This window comes from Cervus canadensis, chromosome 13, assembly GCF_019320065.1.
Source record: "Cervus canadensis isolate Bull #8, Minnesota chromosome 13, ASM1932006v1, whole genome shotgun sequence".
NCBI classification, from domain to species: Eukaryota; Metazoa; Chordata; class Mammalia; order Artiodactyla; family Cervidae; genus Cervus; species Cervus canadensis.
In genome coordinates, this window is record NC_057398.1 from 23915195 (window position 1) to 23929219 (window position 14025).

Here is a 14025-nt window from a genome sequence, read left to right on the forward strand (position 1 = left end):
TGCAGTCCAAGGGACCCTCAAGAGTCTTCTCTAACACCATAGTTCAAAAGCATCAATTCTTCAGTGCTCAGCTTTCATATGGTCCAACTCTCACATCCATACATGACCACTGGAAAAACCATAGCTTTGACTATAGGGACCTTTGTTAGTAAAGTAACGTCTCTGCTTTTGAATATGCTGTCTAGGTTGGTCATAACTTTCCTTCCAAGGAGCAAGCATCTTTTAATTTCATGGCTGCAGTCACCATTTGGAGTGATTTGGGAACCCCCAAAAATAAAGTCTCTCACTGTTTCCATTGTTTCCCCATCTATTTGCCATGAAGTGATGGGACCAGATGCCATGATCTTAGTTTTCTGAATGTTGAGTTTTAAACCAACTGTTTCACTCTCCTCTTTCACTTTCATCAAGAGGCTCTTTAGTTCTTCTTCACTTTCTGCCATAAAGGTGGTATCATCTGCATATCTGAGGTTATTGATATTTCTCCCAGCAATCTTGATTCCAGCTTGCGCTTCATCCAGCCTGGCATTTCACATGATGTACTCTGCATATAATTAAATAAGCAGGGTGACAATATACAGCCTTGACGTACTCCTTTTGCTATTTGGAACCAGTCTGTTTTTCCGTGTCCAGTTCTAACTGTTGCTTATTGACCTGCATACAGATTTCTCAGGAGGCAGGTCAGGTGGTCTGATATTCCCATCTCTTGAAGACTTTTCCACAGTTTATTGTGATCCACACTGTCAAAGCCTTTGTTGTAATCAATAAAGCAGAAGTAGATGTTTTTCTGGAACTCTCTTTTTTAATGATCAAGCAGATGTTGGCAATTTGATCTCTGGTTCCTCTGCCTTTTCTAAATCCAGCTTGAACATCTGGAAGTTTACGCTTCATGTACTGCTGAAGCCTGGCTTGAGGAATTTTGAGCATTACTTTACTAGTGTGTGAGATGAGTGCACTTATGTGGTAGTTTGAACATTCTTTGGCATTACCTTTCTTGGGTACTGGAATGAAAACTCACCTTTTCCAGTCCTGTGGCCACTGCTGAGTTTTCCAGATTTGCTGGCATATTCAGTGAAGCACTTTCACAGCATCATCTTTTAGGATTTGAAATAGCTCAACTGGAATTCCATCACCTCCACTAGCTTTGTTTGTAGTGATGCTTCCTAAGGCCCATTTGACTTGGCATTCCAGGATGTCCGGCTCTAGATGAGTGATCACACCATCGTGGTTATTTGAGTTATGAAGATCTTTTTTTGTATAGTTCTTCTGTGTATTCTTGCCACTTTTTCTTAATATCTTCTGCTTCTGTTAGGTCCATACCATTTCTGTCCTTTACTGTGCTCATCTTTGCATGAAATGTTCCCTTGGTATCTCTAATTTTCTTGACGAGATCTCTGGTCTTTCCCATTCCATTGTTTTCCTCTATTTCTTTGCATTGATCACTGAGGAAGGCTTTCTTATCTCTCCCTGCTATTCTTTGGAACTCTGCATTCAAATGGAGAATATATTTTTCCTTTTCTCCCTTGCCTTTAGCTTCTCTTCTTTTCTCAGCTATTTGTAAGGCCTCATCAGACAGCCGTTTTGCCTTTTTGCATTTCTTTTTCTTGGGGATGGTCTTGATCACTGCCTCCTGTACAATGTCACAAACCTCTGTCCATAGTTCTTCAGGCACTTTGTCTATCAGATCTAATCCCTTGAATCTATTTGTCACTTCCACTGTATAACTGTAAGGGATCTGATTTAGGTCAAGCTTACATGATGTTTTTTATATATATATATATATGTATATATATATATATATACACACTATATATATGTATCAATTAAAAATTCAGTGTATCACTATTTCAGGAAGGAAAGTAGGGGCAAAGAGTAAGGATATATAATGAATCTATTCTTCAGATAACAGCATTAGAAAAGTGCTTTGAAAAGGGGATTACACTTCGTGGTATTTAATCATATATCCCATAGTGTCGTTTTTCTTCTCCTCATCACCCTAAGAAGAAAGGAGGCAGGAGAAATATTCCAATTTGAAGGGTCAATGATTTCCTTAAATTTCGTGAAATATCAAGTTACTATATAAGTCTGAATATATTTGATACTCTAAAAACTGAACTATCTGGGAAGAGTCAACTTCAAACACCAGCTGTCAGTTAACTTGTCAAGACTAAAAGAAACACTGTTTTCCTTATGTCTTTTGAAAGACCACGGAAGAAAAAACACTTTTGGAAGACTAACTGAATCACCATAGCAAAAAAGAAACAGAATAAACCTTCTATTAGGGACAATGGCTAAAATTTTTGGTTTTAGCAAAGAAGCGCCTCCACTGAGGGGAAAACAAAGATGTTTAGAAAGATAAGAAAGAAACAACACCTAGTTAAGGCCCTCTTAAGAATCCCTGAAGTCAGCTAGTTATAGAATAAACGGAAAAGCAACTAAAAGGATTATACAGGTCGATGGAGCAGAATGGAGGGCAATATTACTAAGTGAATATTTACTACATAGCAGACAGAGTACCAGGCACTTCATATTCATAATTGCCTTTAATCCTTAAAATAAACCCAGGAGCTAGATATTGTTAGCTTCATTTCACAGATAAAGAAACTAATACATATATTGGTAAAGTGATATAGGACGGATTAACTTAAAAACCAACTATCTCAACTCCAATGTTAAGATGTCTCTCTGGTTGCTTCTTCTGTAATTGAATACATTGCTGAATTTTCCCCACCAGGGTAACTTCCCTCATATAAGCACAAAAGTGATTCAGGTCTTAGACACAGCTCTTAGTTTTCATTTGCATGCAGCTTTAGAGATTAAGTGAATGATTTCAATCATCAAATGAGTTTTATTTCGATTCATGTTCAGGAACACTAATCTGATCCAGGACCTGCCCACGAAAATAAAAAAAAAAAAAAAAAGAAAACAAAAATCTGCCCCTGTTCACAAGGAAGATTTTTGCTGAATAAAAACAACTCAAAAAGTGATACTTAAGATACTCTGAAAAACTCTTTGGTACCATCTACAAAAACCCTAACTTACATATGTCTTGACCCAGAAATTTCACTCCTAGCTGTGTACCCACTAAAGTGTATACACATGTTTACCAAAAGACAAGTTCAAGAATGTTCACAGCAACACTACTCATAATATCCCTAATCTGGAAATGATCCAAGTGCCCATCAACAATAGAATGGAACAATAAATAAACTGTAGTATAGGCACACAATGGAACAAATAAACCATGCCTAGGAGCACTATATAGATGAATCTCACAAACAATATGATGAATGAAAAAGCGAGATGAAAAAGAGTTCATATTGTATGAGTCCATTTAAACAAAGTTCAAACAATTAAAACTAATCTATGGTGTTGAAAGTCAAGACCACATTACTTGTCAGAGGAGCAATGACTGAGTGGAGGGAAGGAGGGCTATGAAATACAGTGTTCTCCTTTAATCTGGGATGTGTTACACTAGTATGTTTGCTTTGTTAAAATCACACCCTGTTTTAGTCTTGGTGGGTTAACAGAACAGTATTTACACTATAATTAATACTTTTATCCTTCTTCTTATCCCTCCATATAAACAGAGGTATATAATAAACACAGAAGATTTTAATTTTTTTTTTCATTTCAACTATTGGCTAAATGTCAATCTACAGAGTTCTTCCATTTATCTCAATATAAGAAAATGTATTTTCAGCTCCAGTTTCAAATCGTGTAGCCATCCATCTTCAACAAAAAAAGAAATTGACCCAATTTACCACATATTCAGCTTTAAGTAAATATTTTAAATAAAACCATCATTAAGTTTTTCCTAATTCCAGATGCATTGACAAAGTCCACTAAAATTCTTCCCTTTTCTGCCACTTAACTTCATGTTCTTAACCTTAAGACGAACGAAGACATCTTTAAAAGCATTTAACTTAGGAAAACATGAAATGACAATATGCTTTCTAAGGGTAAAATTTTAAGCTCAATGTCTTTCTCATTTCACAATAGGATCTTTGAGCAAAATACTCTGCAGAGCTGTACATCTTTTTAGTCAGAATAAAGAACTCCAAAAGCTTTTCCATCTGAGAATCTCCAAGCCTTCCACTTGTAACTCAATATTAATTTATAACCATCAATATTTAAATTTTTTTTAAAGAGAGAATATGACAGAAATACCTATGGATGTTTCTAATTAAGACTATGTTGCTGTTTCTTCTTTTAGAATATTTGATCCCATATGAAAGAATGGCTTTGCTATAAATATTTTAACCACAAGAAGGAAAGGGGCAAGGAGAAAACACAGACAAGCAGGAAATAAAAGTTTATCTAAAAAATTTCCTTTGTAAATTAATCCTCTGACAAAGATGAGTTAGTGGAAAGAACAAATGTCCTGAAGCATACTACAATATCGTTCCCAATAAACTCTATTTGGAAAGGCTATTTTACTGTGTTAAGGGATGTTATCATTTATTCCCCTGGTTTCCACAATGCTGTGTTTACAAGCAGTTCCGTGTTTTAGAAAGCTGGGCAACCTCCTTGGACAGCTGCAGAGTGCACATTTAAGGGAAGAGAAAGTAACGCCTCTGATGCTCTTATTCATTTTAATGAGCATCAAGGTTAATTAATCATCAACGCTGTGATTATGATCCTGAATCACAGTGGACAACTGATGAGCAGGCTTATAAATTTTCTTTTCTTTTCCCCACCATAAATGTTGCTAATTTTCTTAGTAACTGATATTAGAAACTCAAGTCTCTTCAAGATGACACTTCCTGAGGAATTATGTAATCTGGGTTCCAGAAGTCCTATGGACAAAGCTCCAATGTTAGGAATCACACCATTCGGGAAGAAACAATTTCACAAAGTCACTATTCCAGTGTTACTACTCTACCAAAAGTGACTCAAGAAATCCAATTTAACTGATATGATTAAGCATATTAATTTCATTCTTTTTTCTATAATGAACACCTTCAAACCAATCTGCTATATATTTAGACAGTATCAGCAACAAAAATGAAGCAATGATAGTATTTGCAAGCTCTTACTATATATAAAGATAAAACTGTTAAAATGTCATATCTCCACTTTTCCATTTTTATACATACCATGAAATACTAAACTCAGCTCAGTGTGCAATGAGTAAGATACAGGCATATTTACTTAACAAAATTAACTTTTAGTATCAATCTGCTTTAAGATTAAAGAACTCAATGAATTTGCTTTTACTTTCAAAGAGCATTAAACTCAATTAAAAGAGCCAGAATTGTTTATTTACCACACCAATTTGGACAATCAAGCAAAGCAGAATTTTTGGTACAAATGTTCAATTTGTTTTGTGTATATTGTTATCACACCATTTTGACTCTGAATAAGGTTTTAGCTCCTAATTTTGCATTCTTCCTTTAGGCTTAATTTAAATAGGCATTTTAGAAACTAATTTGTAAGTAAAATAAACAGGAGAATTAAATGTTTTATCAACCAGGTTCTTTGGCTGTTATAACATTCTGAATTTGAGAATTTATTCTGTGACTCTTATTGAGTCACTCAACTCTTCTATATCAAATATATTACAAATGTTTTAAAATCTTATGTGTTTATAAAATGCTCTGCAACCTTTATATATTGTGCAACTGCCACCTAGAACCTTTGAAGAGCAAAACCCAGCTATGTTTGCATATAACATGGTTACTGCTATAGTAGGTTTGAAAATGACAATTATGCTTTATATAGATTATATGTTTTATCTTTTTAATCTTATTTTTATAATTAAATTTCTAGTTTCTGTAGTGATTAAAATGGTTAGAATTTTTTTAAGGAAGTTATAAAACTTTATCTAAAAAAATGTAATACTGTAATACAAAACTGTCTAGATTATATTAGGCATAAGCTTTTGATTACTCCAGCTTTTTACATTAAGACAGTTATATTTTTAAATATATTTATACTCTCAATAAAAAAGTTCTTATCCAGCAATTTTTCATCACTGCAAAGACTATTAAACATTTTGATGGGCAGTACATGATACATGTGTGTGTAAAGTAAAGAGTAAAGTAAATAAATACAGCCACCTATGAAACTAAAAACAAACAAAAAAAGAAAAAATGTAGATACCTAAGGAATTCTGCAAACAAATTTCTGAAATATTCTGTCTAAAAAATATGATATAGAAGCTTTAGTTTATCACTTCTCAATTAGCTGGCAAGAGCCTCAAATAACATACAGGAAGAGATACCTTATGACTTGAGAATTTAATTACCATAAAATTTTCATTTATATTCACTCTTGGAGTATAATTACATTACCATTAAAAATACTCGATCCTGATTTCATTTATTTAACTTAAAAGATCCTTTATATTAGTAATGCATAATTACACAGATACAGGCTTATTGTGAATGTAATGATACAAATTTAATTACCTTATTTTACTTTATAGAAATTATATATGCCTGATATTTTCATTTCTCACAAATAATAAAGTAGTCTTGACTGAGAATTCAAATAGAACCTTTTGTTCAGCATTTCTGGCTTAATATTCTTTTTTAAGGAAAAAAGGAAATGAAGAAAACTGTAACCATTTTAAGTAGAGACTATTTTCTATTTTGGCTAAAATATGAAGGACGGGATTCACTCTACCTCACAAAGCAGTAAGTCAATGATGTGGAAGACCATGCAGAGTGGGAACTTGGCAGTAAAAAGAGTGAGAAACCACTGGGATGCGTACATATGAGCTTCCAGGTTCAGATCAGAAAAGTGGTTGTGCAGGTCCGGTAACTGCTCCTGAAAGTCAAAGCGGAAAACTGAGGGCGAGGCGCACTTGAGGATGCTCTGTTTTCTGCTACAGCTGCAATCTGTGACGAGCTGGCTATGATGACTCTCAATTCACTACAGTATTCATTGAATTCTATGTAACTACAAAGAAGTGATGACAGGAGATAAGAACTGGGGATGTGACAAAGGACAAGACAGACTTGTTGGACAAATAACAAAGATAAGCTCTTGCTCACTTGACTCCTCCTGTTTCTTGGAAAACACCTGCAATGAGAGAACACCTGCAGTCTAGTGACTACTGTGACTCCACGGTCAAGTCACAGCATTCCCATTCAGGGTTCACGCCTAAATAGCCAGGAAAACAATGTACCTTTTCTTTGAAGACCATTTAATATCAATGTCATTTAGGTTGTATGGTATTACTTCAGTACATTGTGGTACTGAAGCGCAAAAGATAATCCTACTTTTAACAATCTAGCTTCAACATACTAAGAGTGATTTAGTATAGAAAATGTACAAGTACATCCTGTATGAAATAGATAACCAGATTCTTCCACACAGTCTTTTTCCCCCCTCAGTGCCCATTTGTCATTGGTGCTTACAGTTCTTTTTGACATCCACCTCCCCCTTTATTTCTTCTTCACAGTTAAGGTCTTATACCTTTCTGCATTCCCTTCTCTCAATAAAGCTGTCCTTAACCTCAGTGCAAACTCTCTGCCTTCTACCCCCCTGTTCAGTCTGACATTGGCTACTCTTCCCCTTTAGACAACTATGGATCTGACAGCTCATGTCCATTAACTCCTACCAGTAGCCTCTACCGCCACATCCCAACAACCTTCCTCCCCAGACACTTGACTTCCCACCACTATGGAATCAATTCATTTATGTATTTTCTTCACATTTCTCTTGGGTTCCCAATACTTCATACAGAGAAAGCCATATAAACATGCTTCACAGAGCCACTACAAACTTAAGATTTATTATACAACCTCAGCTTCCCTGGTGGCTCAGACGGTAAAGCATCTGCCTACAATACGGGAGACCCAGGTTCGATCCCTGGGTCAGGAAGATCCCCAGGAAAAGGAAATGGCAATCCACTTCAGTACTCTGGCCTTGAAAATCCCATGGATGGAGGAGTCTGGTAAGCTACAGTCCATAGAGTCGCAAAGAGTCAGACACAACTGAGCGACTTCTCTTTCTTTTCATACAACCTCAGGTAAAATTGAAAGCTACTCAGTAATTCCTTTAACAGCACCAAACAACAATTTTGCTCTTGCTCACAATCCATTTTATTATATATTATATTTATATATATATTATATATATATAAAAGAATACCTATTTCTCATACATATAAACATATAAATTATGAAATAGTAACAACATTGTTTAAGATCTGGAAATTACAGAGGAAAACATTTCAAATATGTGCTTATATTACAATATTTTATGTGGTTTTTAATGTCATCAATATCTGTCTCTTTAAAGTGTTCCTTACTTGTGAACCTAAATATAGTACTGGTGCCAGGTAACACTGAGAAAAATATTAAGTATTTCAGTTTTTATTATGAAAATATAACTTCTTTACAAATAATACTGGGAACCCTCTTCATTAACTTAACTCACCATATTCACGCTTAGAAGTTTCTTAATGTTGAATATTTAAATGGAAGACTATTTTTATAAACCATCAAATAGTTATATATTTTATGATATTAAGACACTGTAGACATTGGTAAAAATCAAATCTATTTACATTTCCTGTAACTTTCCACTAGATTTTCATAAACCATTATTGTTTAATTTTAGAATTTTTCTGTAACTTAACAAATTCCTTAGTGATAAAAGTTCCTAGTATTTATTTACCTGCATGAGTCTCTCCAACTGATAGAATTTGCAGTGAAGATCTTCAAAGTTGTTTTTGTAGAGGTCTCGTAAACCATAGTCATACATGATTTTCACCAAAACACAGAATGCTTGTTCTTCTGGCATCTACAGGAAAACATGCACATATAGAACATGACTGAATGGCATGTGACCAGAATGTCAGAAACATCCCTGCATGTTATTAAGCTACTGGATCAGTGGTTTAAGGTCACTTGGGAATGAAATTCTTCAGAGCCAGCTTTCTGCAGAGACATAGGTAAAATATATGCTCCAAGTTTTGAGCTTCCTCACTTGAGATGAATTTCCCTCTTTTGTTAATTTTAATCATCCTTTCATTTATTCATTAAACCATCTTAAAAACAGGTAATACAGTCAGATGATGCCCAAAAAATCAAAACAGTGTAAAAGTATATGAAGGTTAAAAAAAGTCCCACTCCTCTCTATCCTTATAAACACTAACCCCTGTATCTGCCCCCCACCTCTTTTGCATAATCCCAAAATTACTCTTAATAATTTTGTGTGTGTCCCGTCAGTTTCTTTATGCAAATAAAAGAATTATACTTATTTTCCCTTTCCTACATGAAAGACAGCATTCTAAAAACATTGCTGTATATATTTGCTCTCCGCTCTCAATAATGTTCCCAAAAGAGGGAATGCTGGGCCAAAGGATAGAATGTGTTTTTAATTTTGATAGACAGTATGATATTGTCCTCCCAGAATTTTCTTCATGCTGCTTATTTTTCTCTCTATAAAAAACATTTTTCAGCTGTTTCAGAAGCTTATGAGCTTCTTTCATTAAGATTTAAATGACAAAATTTGATATACCTTTCCAGAGATATTTTTATCTTAACAGAGAATAAAGTCCAAAATCAGAAGAACAGATCTCTAAATTATAGTATAAAGCTGAAAGAATTTAGAGAGGGACATATTCAATATTCTAGAATCTGTACCAAGCAAACAGAAAAAGTTGTCCTTACTCAAGGTCCTAGGATGTACCTATTATGTAAACATTTAGTTTAAATGTCATTTCTTTCAAAGTCTGACCTTGGCTGTTTATGGTATCTGACACATCTGTTAGACTAACTTCCTGCCTGTATAACTGAATCAAGTAGGGTTCTATTCACCCACTTAGAAATGAAACTGTTTATCTGAGTTTCTACACAAATTGGCCACTTCTGTTTTCTACTATAAACCATGAAATATGTGAGTTAGTTAAAATCTCCTGAAGTTAAATAATGACAGTTAGCTCTTGTCATTTTGCTTCTCTAAATATTTGCTTATTTCTTTTTTTATCTATGAGTTGGGGGGGTTGGCTTTGACCCCAGCTGTTCAAATCAGCAGACATCTTTCAGTTTATTTGCAGTTATCTGGAAGGCAAGCACACTATATTTTCTACCCCTTTACCAATTCTGTCACTGAAGCTTCAGTTGAGACTAACATGCACATATACAGTCCACGGTACTTCCCTTATATTACCACATTTTAAACCTCTTCATCTTCTCTCAGATCTCTGCTAACATGGCTATATTTTTAAAGCTGCAAGTAAGATAATTGTAACCAGCCCTAGAGAAATTAATTCACTTAATCTCTCCCGCGTTCTCAGTGATGGTTAGTTGAATATTTTACCACCTGCTATCTCATCTTATTTCCTGGAATGTGGTAAAACCACTAAAGCAAATGTTTAAACACCCTTCAGCATTCATATATGCAATCTCTGAACATTTGAAATCACGCACTGTTCTAGGCCCTGGATACAGAGGCGAAAGTAGAGTGTTGTCCCAAAGGATAAGGAAATAGGCAAGTCAACTTGAGTTTGATACAAACACATTAAGTTCTGGAGTAGGGGAGGCTGGATGTGTGGGAGAGGAGTTAGATGCCACTACAGTTACAGTGCAAACAGAGGGATGGCTGAGTATGAGCTAGATCAGAATAAACTATTCACAAAAATGACATGAGACGTAAACTTCTACTGTGCTTTTAGGTATGAAGCTTAAGGTCATTCATATTCATTCATTCCATACTCATTCTCTCTCCCTCTATCCCCGAAGCATCACTGTCTTTTATCTCTTGGCCCCCTTTCCCCTCTCTCTCCTCCACCTTCCCCATGTAACTGTCCCTCTCACATATACATACTAACAACATATTGAATAAATGTTCTTTAGTTTGAACTTGATCCCTAAAAAGAAATCCCTAATAACCTTTATTTAAAAACAAAATACATCTGTATTTGTTGGCAGATGGGTAGCCTTGGAGTTAGTATCCTTCAGGTCTAGCTTCAGCAATACAGTCAAGCTTTTGATTTTCAGGTAGTTCATGGGTCACATGAAAGTCATAGACTAAACCTATAAAATACTAGTCCAGCTGGGGTAGAATCAATACTGACTATCTGTGAAGACTAAGGTCAGATATAATAAGCTCTTATGGGATCTCAGATAGTGCTTATCAAGAAACTGACCAAAAATGAATCCCTGTGAAAACAGAAAAGGCTCACTAACAAAACGAGTAAGAAAGTAACGGGAAAAAAAGAGAAAAAAAGTAATGGGAAATATGTATAATCCTTTGGAAAGTGGAAATTCAACCTTCTCTTCATAGTTTAAAGATGAAATGGGATCTGTTTAGCATGTTCAATTAAAGCTTCCCTTGGTGTTTCTCTCTCTTCAATTAATGTACTCATTATTAAAACAGAAAGCAGGGTAAGCACTCAAAATTTAGTAAAAATCTCAGAGATGTAAAATATGAGAATAACTAAAATATTTTATATTTTATAAAATATAACTAAACAACAAATACTCATGGACATTTACACCACAGAGAAAAAAGGAAGTTCACACATAGATTTATAATGGTATTTTGCTTTTGAAGGATTAGACAATGCATGTTTATGAAATATATGTCAGTAAAATGTCAACAACAGGGAGTGAAGGCTGAGTCTAGATTTGATGATATTGTAGAACATTAAGATACATGATAAAAATATATTTTGGAAATAATAAACGATAATCACTTGTGGCCACTAGTGGCTTCATGATGGCAGGAAAAACAACAATAACAGACAAACAGACTCGAGTCAAAGTACTAGTAGAATATGGCAAAATAATGATTAATTTTCACTATTTACAACTTTTCTGTTGTAATGTTATTTAATGTAAGTTTATATCATTTAATTTTTCCCAGTTTTATTGAGATGTAATTGATGTACAAGAGTGTGTAAGTTTAAGATGCACAAAATATGGTTTTTCTGATTTATATATTTCTACATACATATAAATGTATGTATAATTATATCCATATCACCTCACATAGATATTATTTTTGTTTTTTATTGTGAGAATTTTTGAGTTCTTTTGTGGTGAGCAACTTTCAAATATATAATATTGTTAACTATATTTACAATGCTGTATGTTACATCCCGTGAACTTATTAATCTAGTAACTGGAAGTTTATACCCTTTCACCATACTCACCCATTTCTTCCATCCCCCACACCTGTCAACTACCTACCTACTCTATTTTTGTAACTTCTCTTTTTGAAAAAAAAGTTTCTGCATGTAAGTGACATCAAGACTTATTTTACTTAGCATAAAGCCCTCAAGATTCATTCATATTGTCACAACAAAAGGATTTCCTTTTTTATGGCTGAATAATATTCCAATCTATGTGTATACCATATTCTCTCTTATCTATCCATCACTCAGTGGACACTTTGGTAGTTTCTATGTCTTCATTATTGTAACTAATGCTGCAATGAATGTGGAGTGAAGGTATCTTTATGAGTTTGTTTCTTTGTTTCCTTTGGATAAATACTCAGAAGTATAATCACTGGATCACGTTAGTTCTATTTTTTTACTTTGTGAGGAACCTCCCTTCTGTTTTCCACAGGGCCTGAACCAGTTCCCTTTCTCACCCATAGGGCACAAGGGAAACCTTTTCTACATGTTCTCAACAACAATTCTTGTGTTTCTGATGATAGCTATGCTAATAGATGTGAGGTGATATTTCACTGTGGTTTGATTTGCACTTCATTAAAGATTAACGTAGAGTCCGCCTGCAATGCGGGAGACCTGGGTTTGATCCCTGGGTTGGGAAGATCCCCTGGAGAAGGAAATGGCAACCCATTCTAGCATTCTTGCCTGGAAAATCCCATGGACAGAGGAGCCTGGTAGGTTACAGTCCATGGGGTTGCAAAGAGTCTGACAAAACTTAGCAATTTTCACATACACATACATAATGATTAATGATGTTGAGCACCTTTTCATGTACAGGATGGCCATCTGTATGTCCAGAGGAAAAGTTTTCAACCTACCACCAATGAGTATGATGTCAGCTGTTGGCTTATCATATATACCCTTTATTATGTTTAGGTACATGTCTTCTATATCCATTATGTTTAAAGATCTTCTCATGAATGGATGCTGAATTCTGTCAAATGCTTTTCTGCACCTATTGAAATAATCATATGATTTTTATCTTTCACTCTACTAATGTGACACATAACTTTTATGATTTCCATTTGTTGACCCATCCTTGCATCAGTTCAGTTCAATTCAGTCACTCAGTTGTGTCCGACTCTTTGCAACCCCATGGAGTGCAGCACACCAGGCCTCCCTGTCCATCAACAACTCCCAGAGTTTACTCAAACTCATGTCCATTCAGTTGGTGATGCCATCCAACCATCTCATCCTCTGCCGTCCCCTTCTCCTCCGGCCTTCAATCTTTCCCAGCATCAGGGTCTTTTCAAATGAGTCAGTTCTTCACATCAGGTGGTCAAAGTATTGGAGTTCCAGCTTCAGCATCAGTCCTTCCAACGAATATTCAGGACTGATTTCCTTTAGGATGGACTGGTTGGATTTTCTTGCAGTCGAAGGGACCCTCAAAAGAGTCTTCTCCAACACCACAGTTCAAAAGCATCAATTCTTCAGCACTCATCTTTCTTTATAGTCCCAACTCTCACATCCATACATGACTACTGGAAAAACCAAGGCTTTCACTAGATGGACCTCTGCTGGCAAAGTACTGTCTCTGCTTTTTAATATTCTGTCTAGGATGGTCACAGCTTTTCTTTCAAGGAGTAAGCATCTTTTAATTTCATGGCTGCAATCACCATCTGCAGTGATTCTGGAGCTCAAAAAAATAAAGTCTGTCACTGTTTCCATTGTTTCCCCATCGATTTGCCATGAAGTGATAGGACCAGATTCCATGATTTTAGTTTCCTGAATGTTGAGTTTTAATCCAACTGTTTTACTCATTTTAAGCCAACTGTTTCACTCTCCTCTTTCACTTTCATCAAGAGGCTCTTTAGTTGTTCTTCACTTTCTGCCATAAGGGTGGCGTCACCTGCATATCTGAGGTTATTGATATTTCTCCCAGCAAACTTGAT

The 14025-nt window shown here is 35.2% G+C and overlaps 1 protein-coding gene across 3 annotated transcripts in view; it reads right to left on the bottom strand.

Annotated features, from left to right (window-relative positions):
- Positions 1–14025, bottom strand: part of RABGAP1L (RAB GTPase activating protein 1 like) — a 669536-nt gene that overhangs the window by 225129 nt on the left and 430382 nt on the right. For all 3 annotated transcript variants that reach the window (XM_043484703.1, XM_043484704.1, XM_043484705.1), the window contains 2 exons: positions 8629–8754; positions 6628–6771 (listed from right to left, as the gene is read on the bottom strand). In XM_043484703.1, the coding sequence (XP_043340638.1) occupies positions 6628–6771; positions 8629–8754 (270 nt within the window). The remainder of the gene's footprint in view (positions 1–6627; positions 6772–8628; positions 8755–14025) is intronic.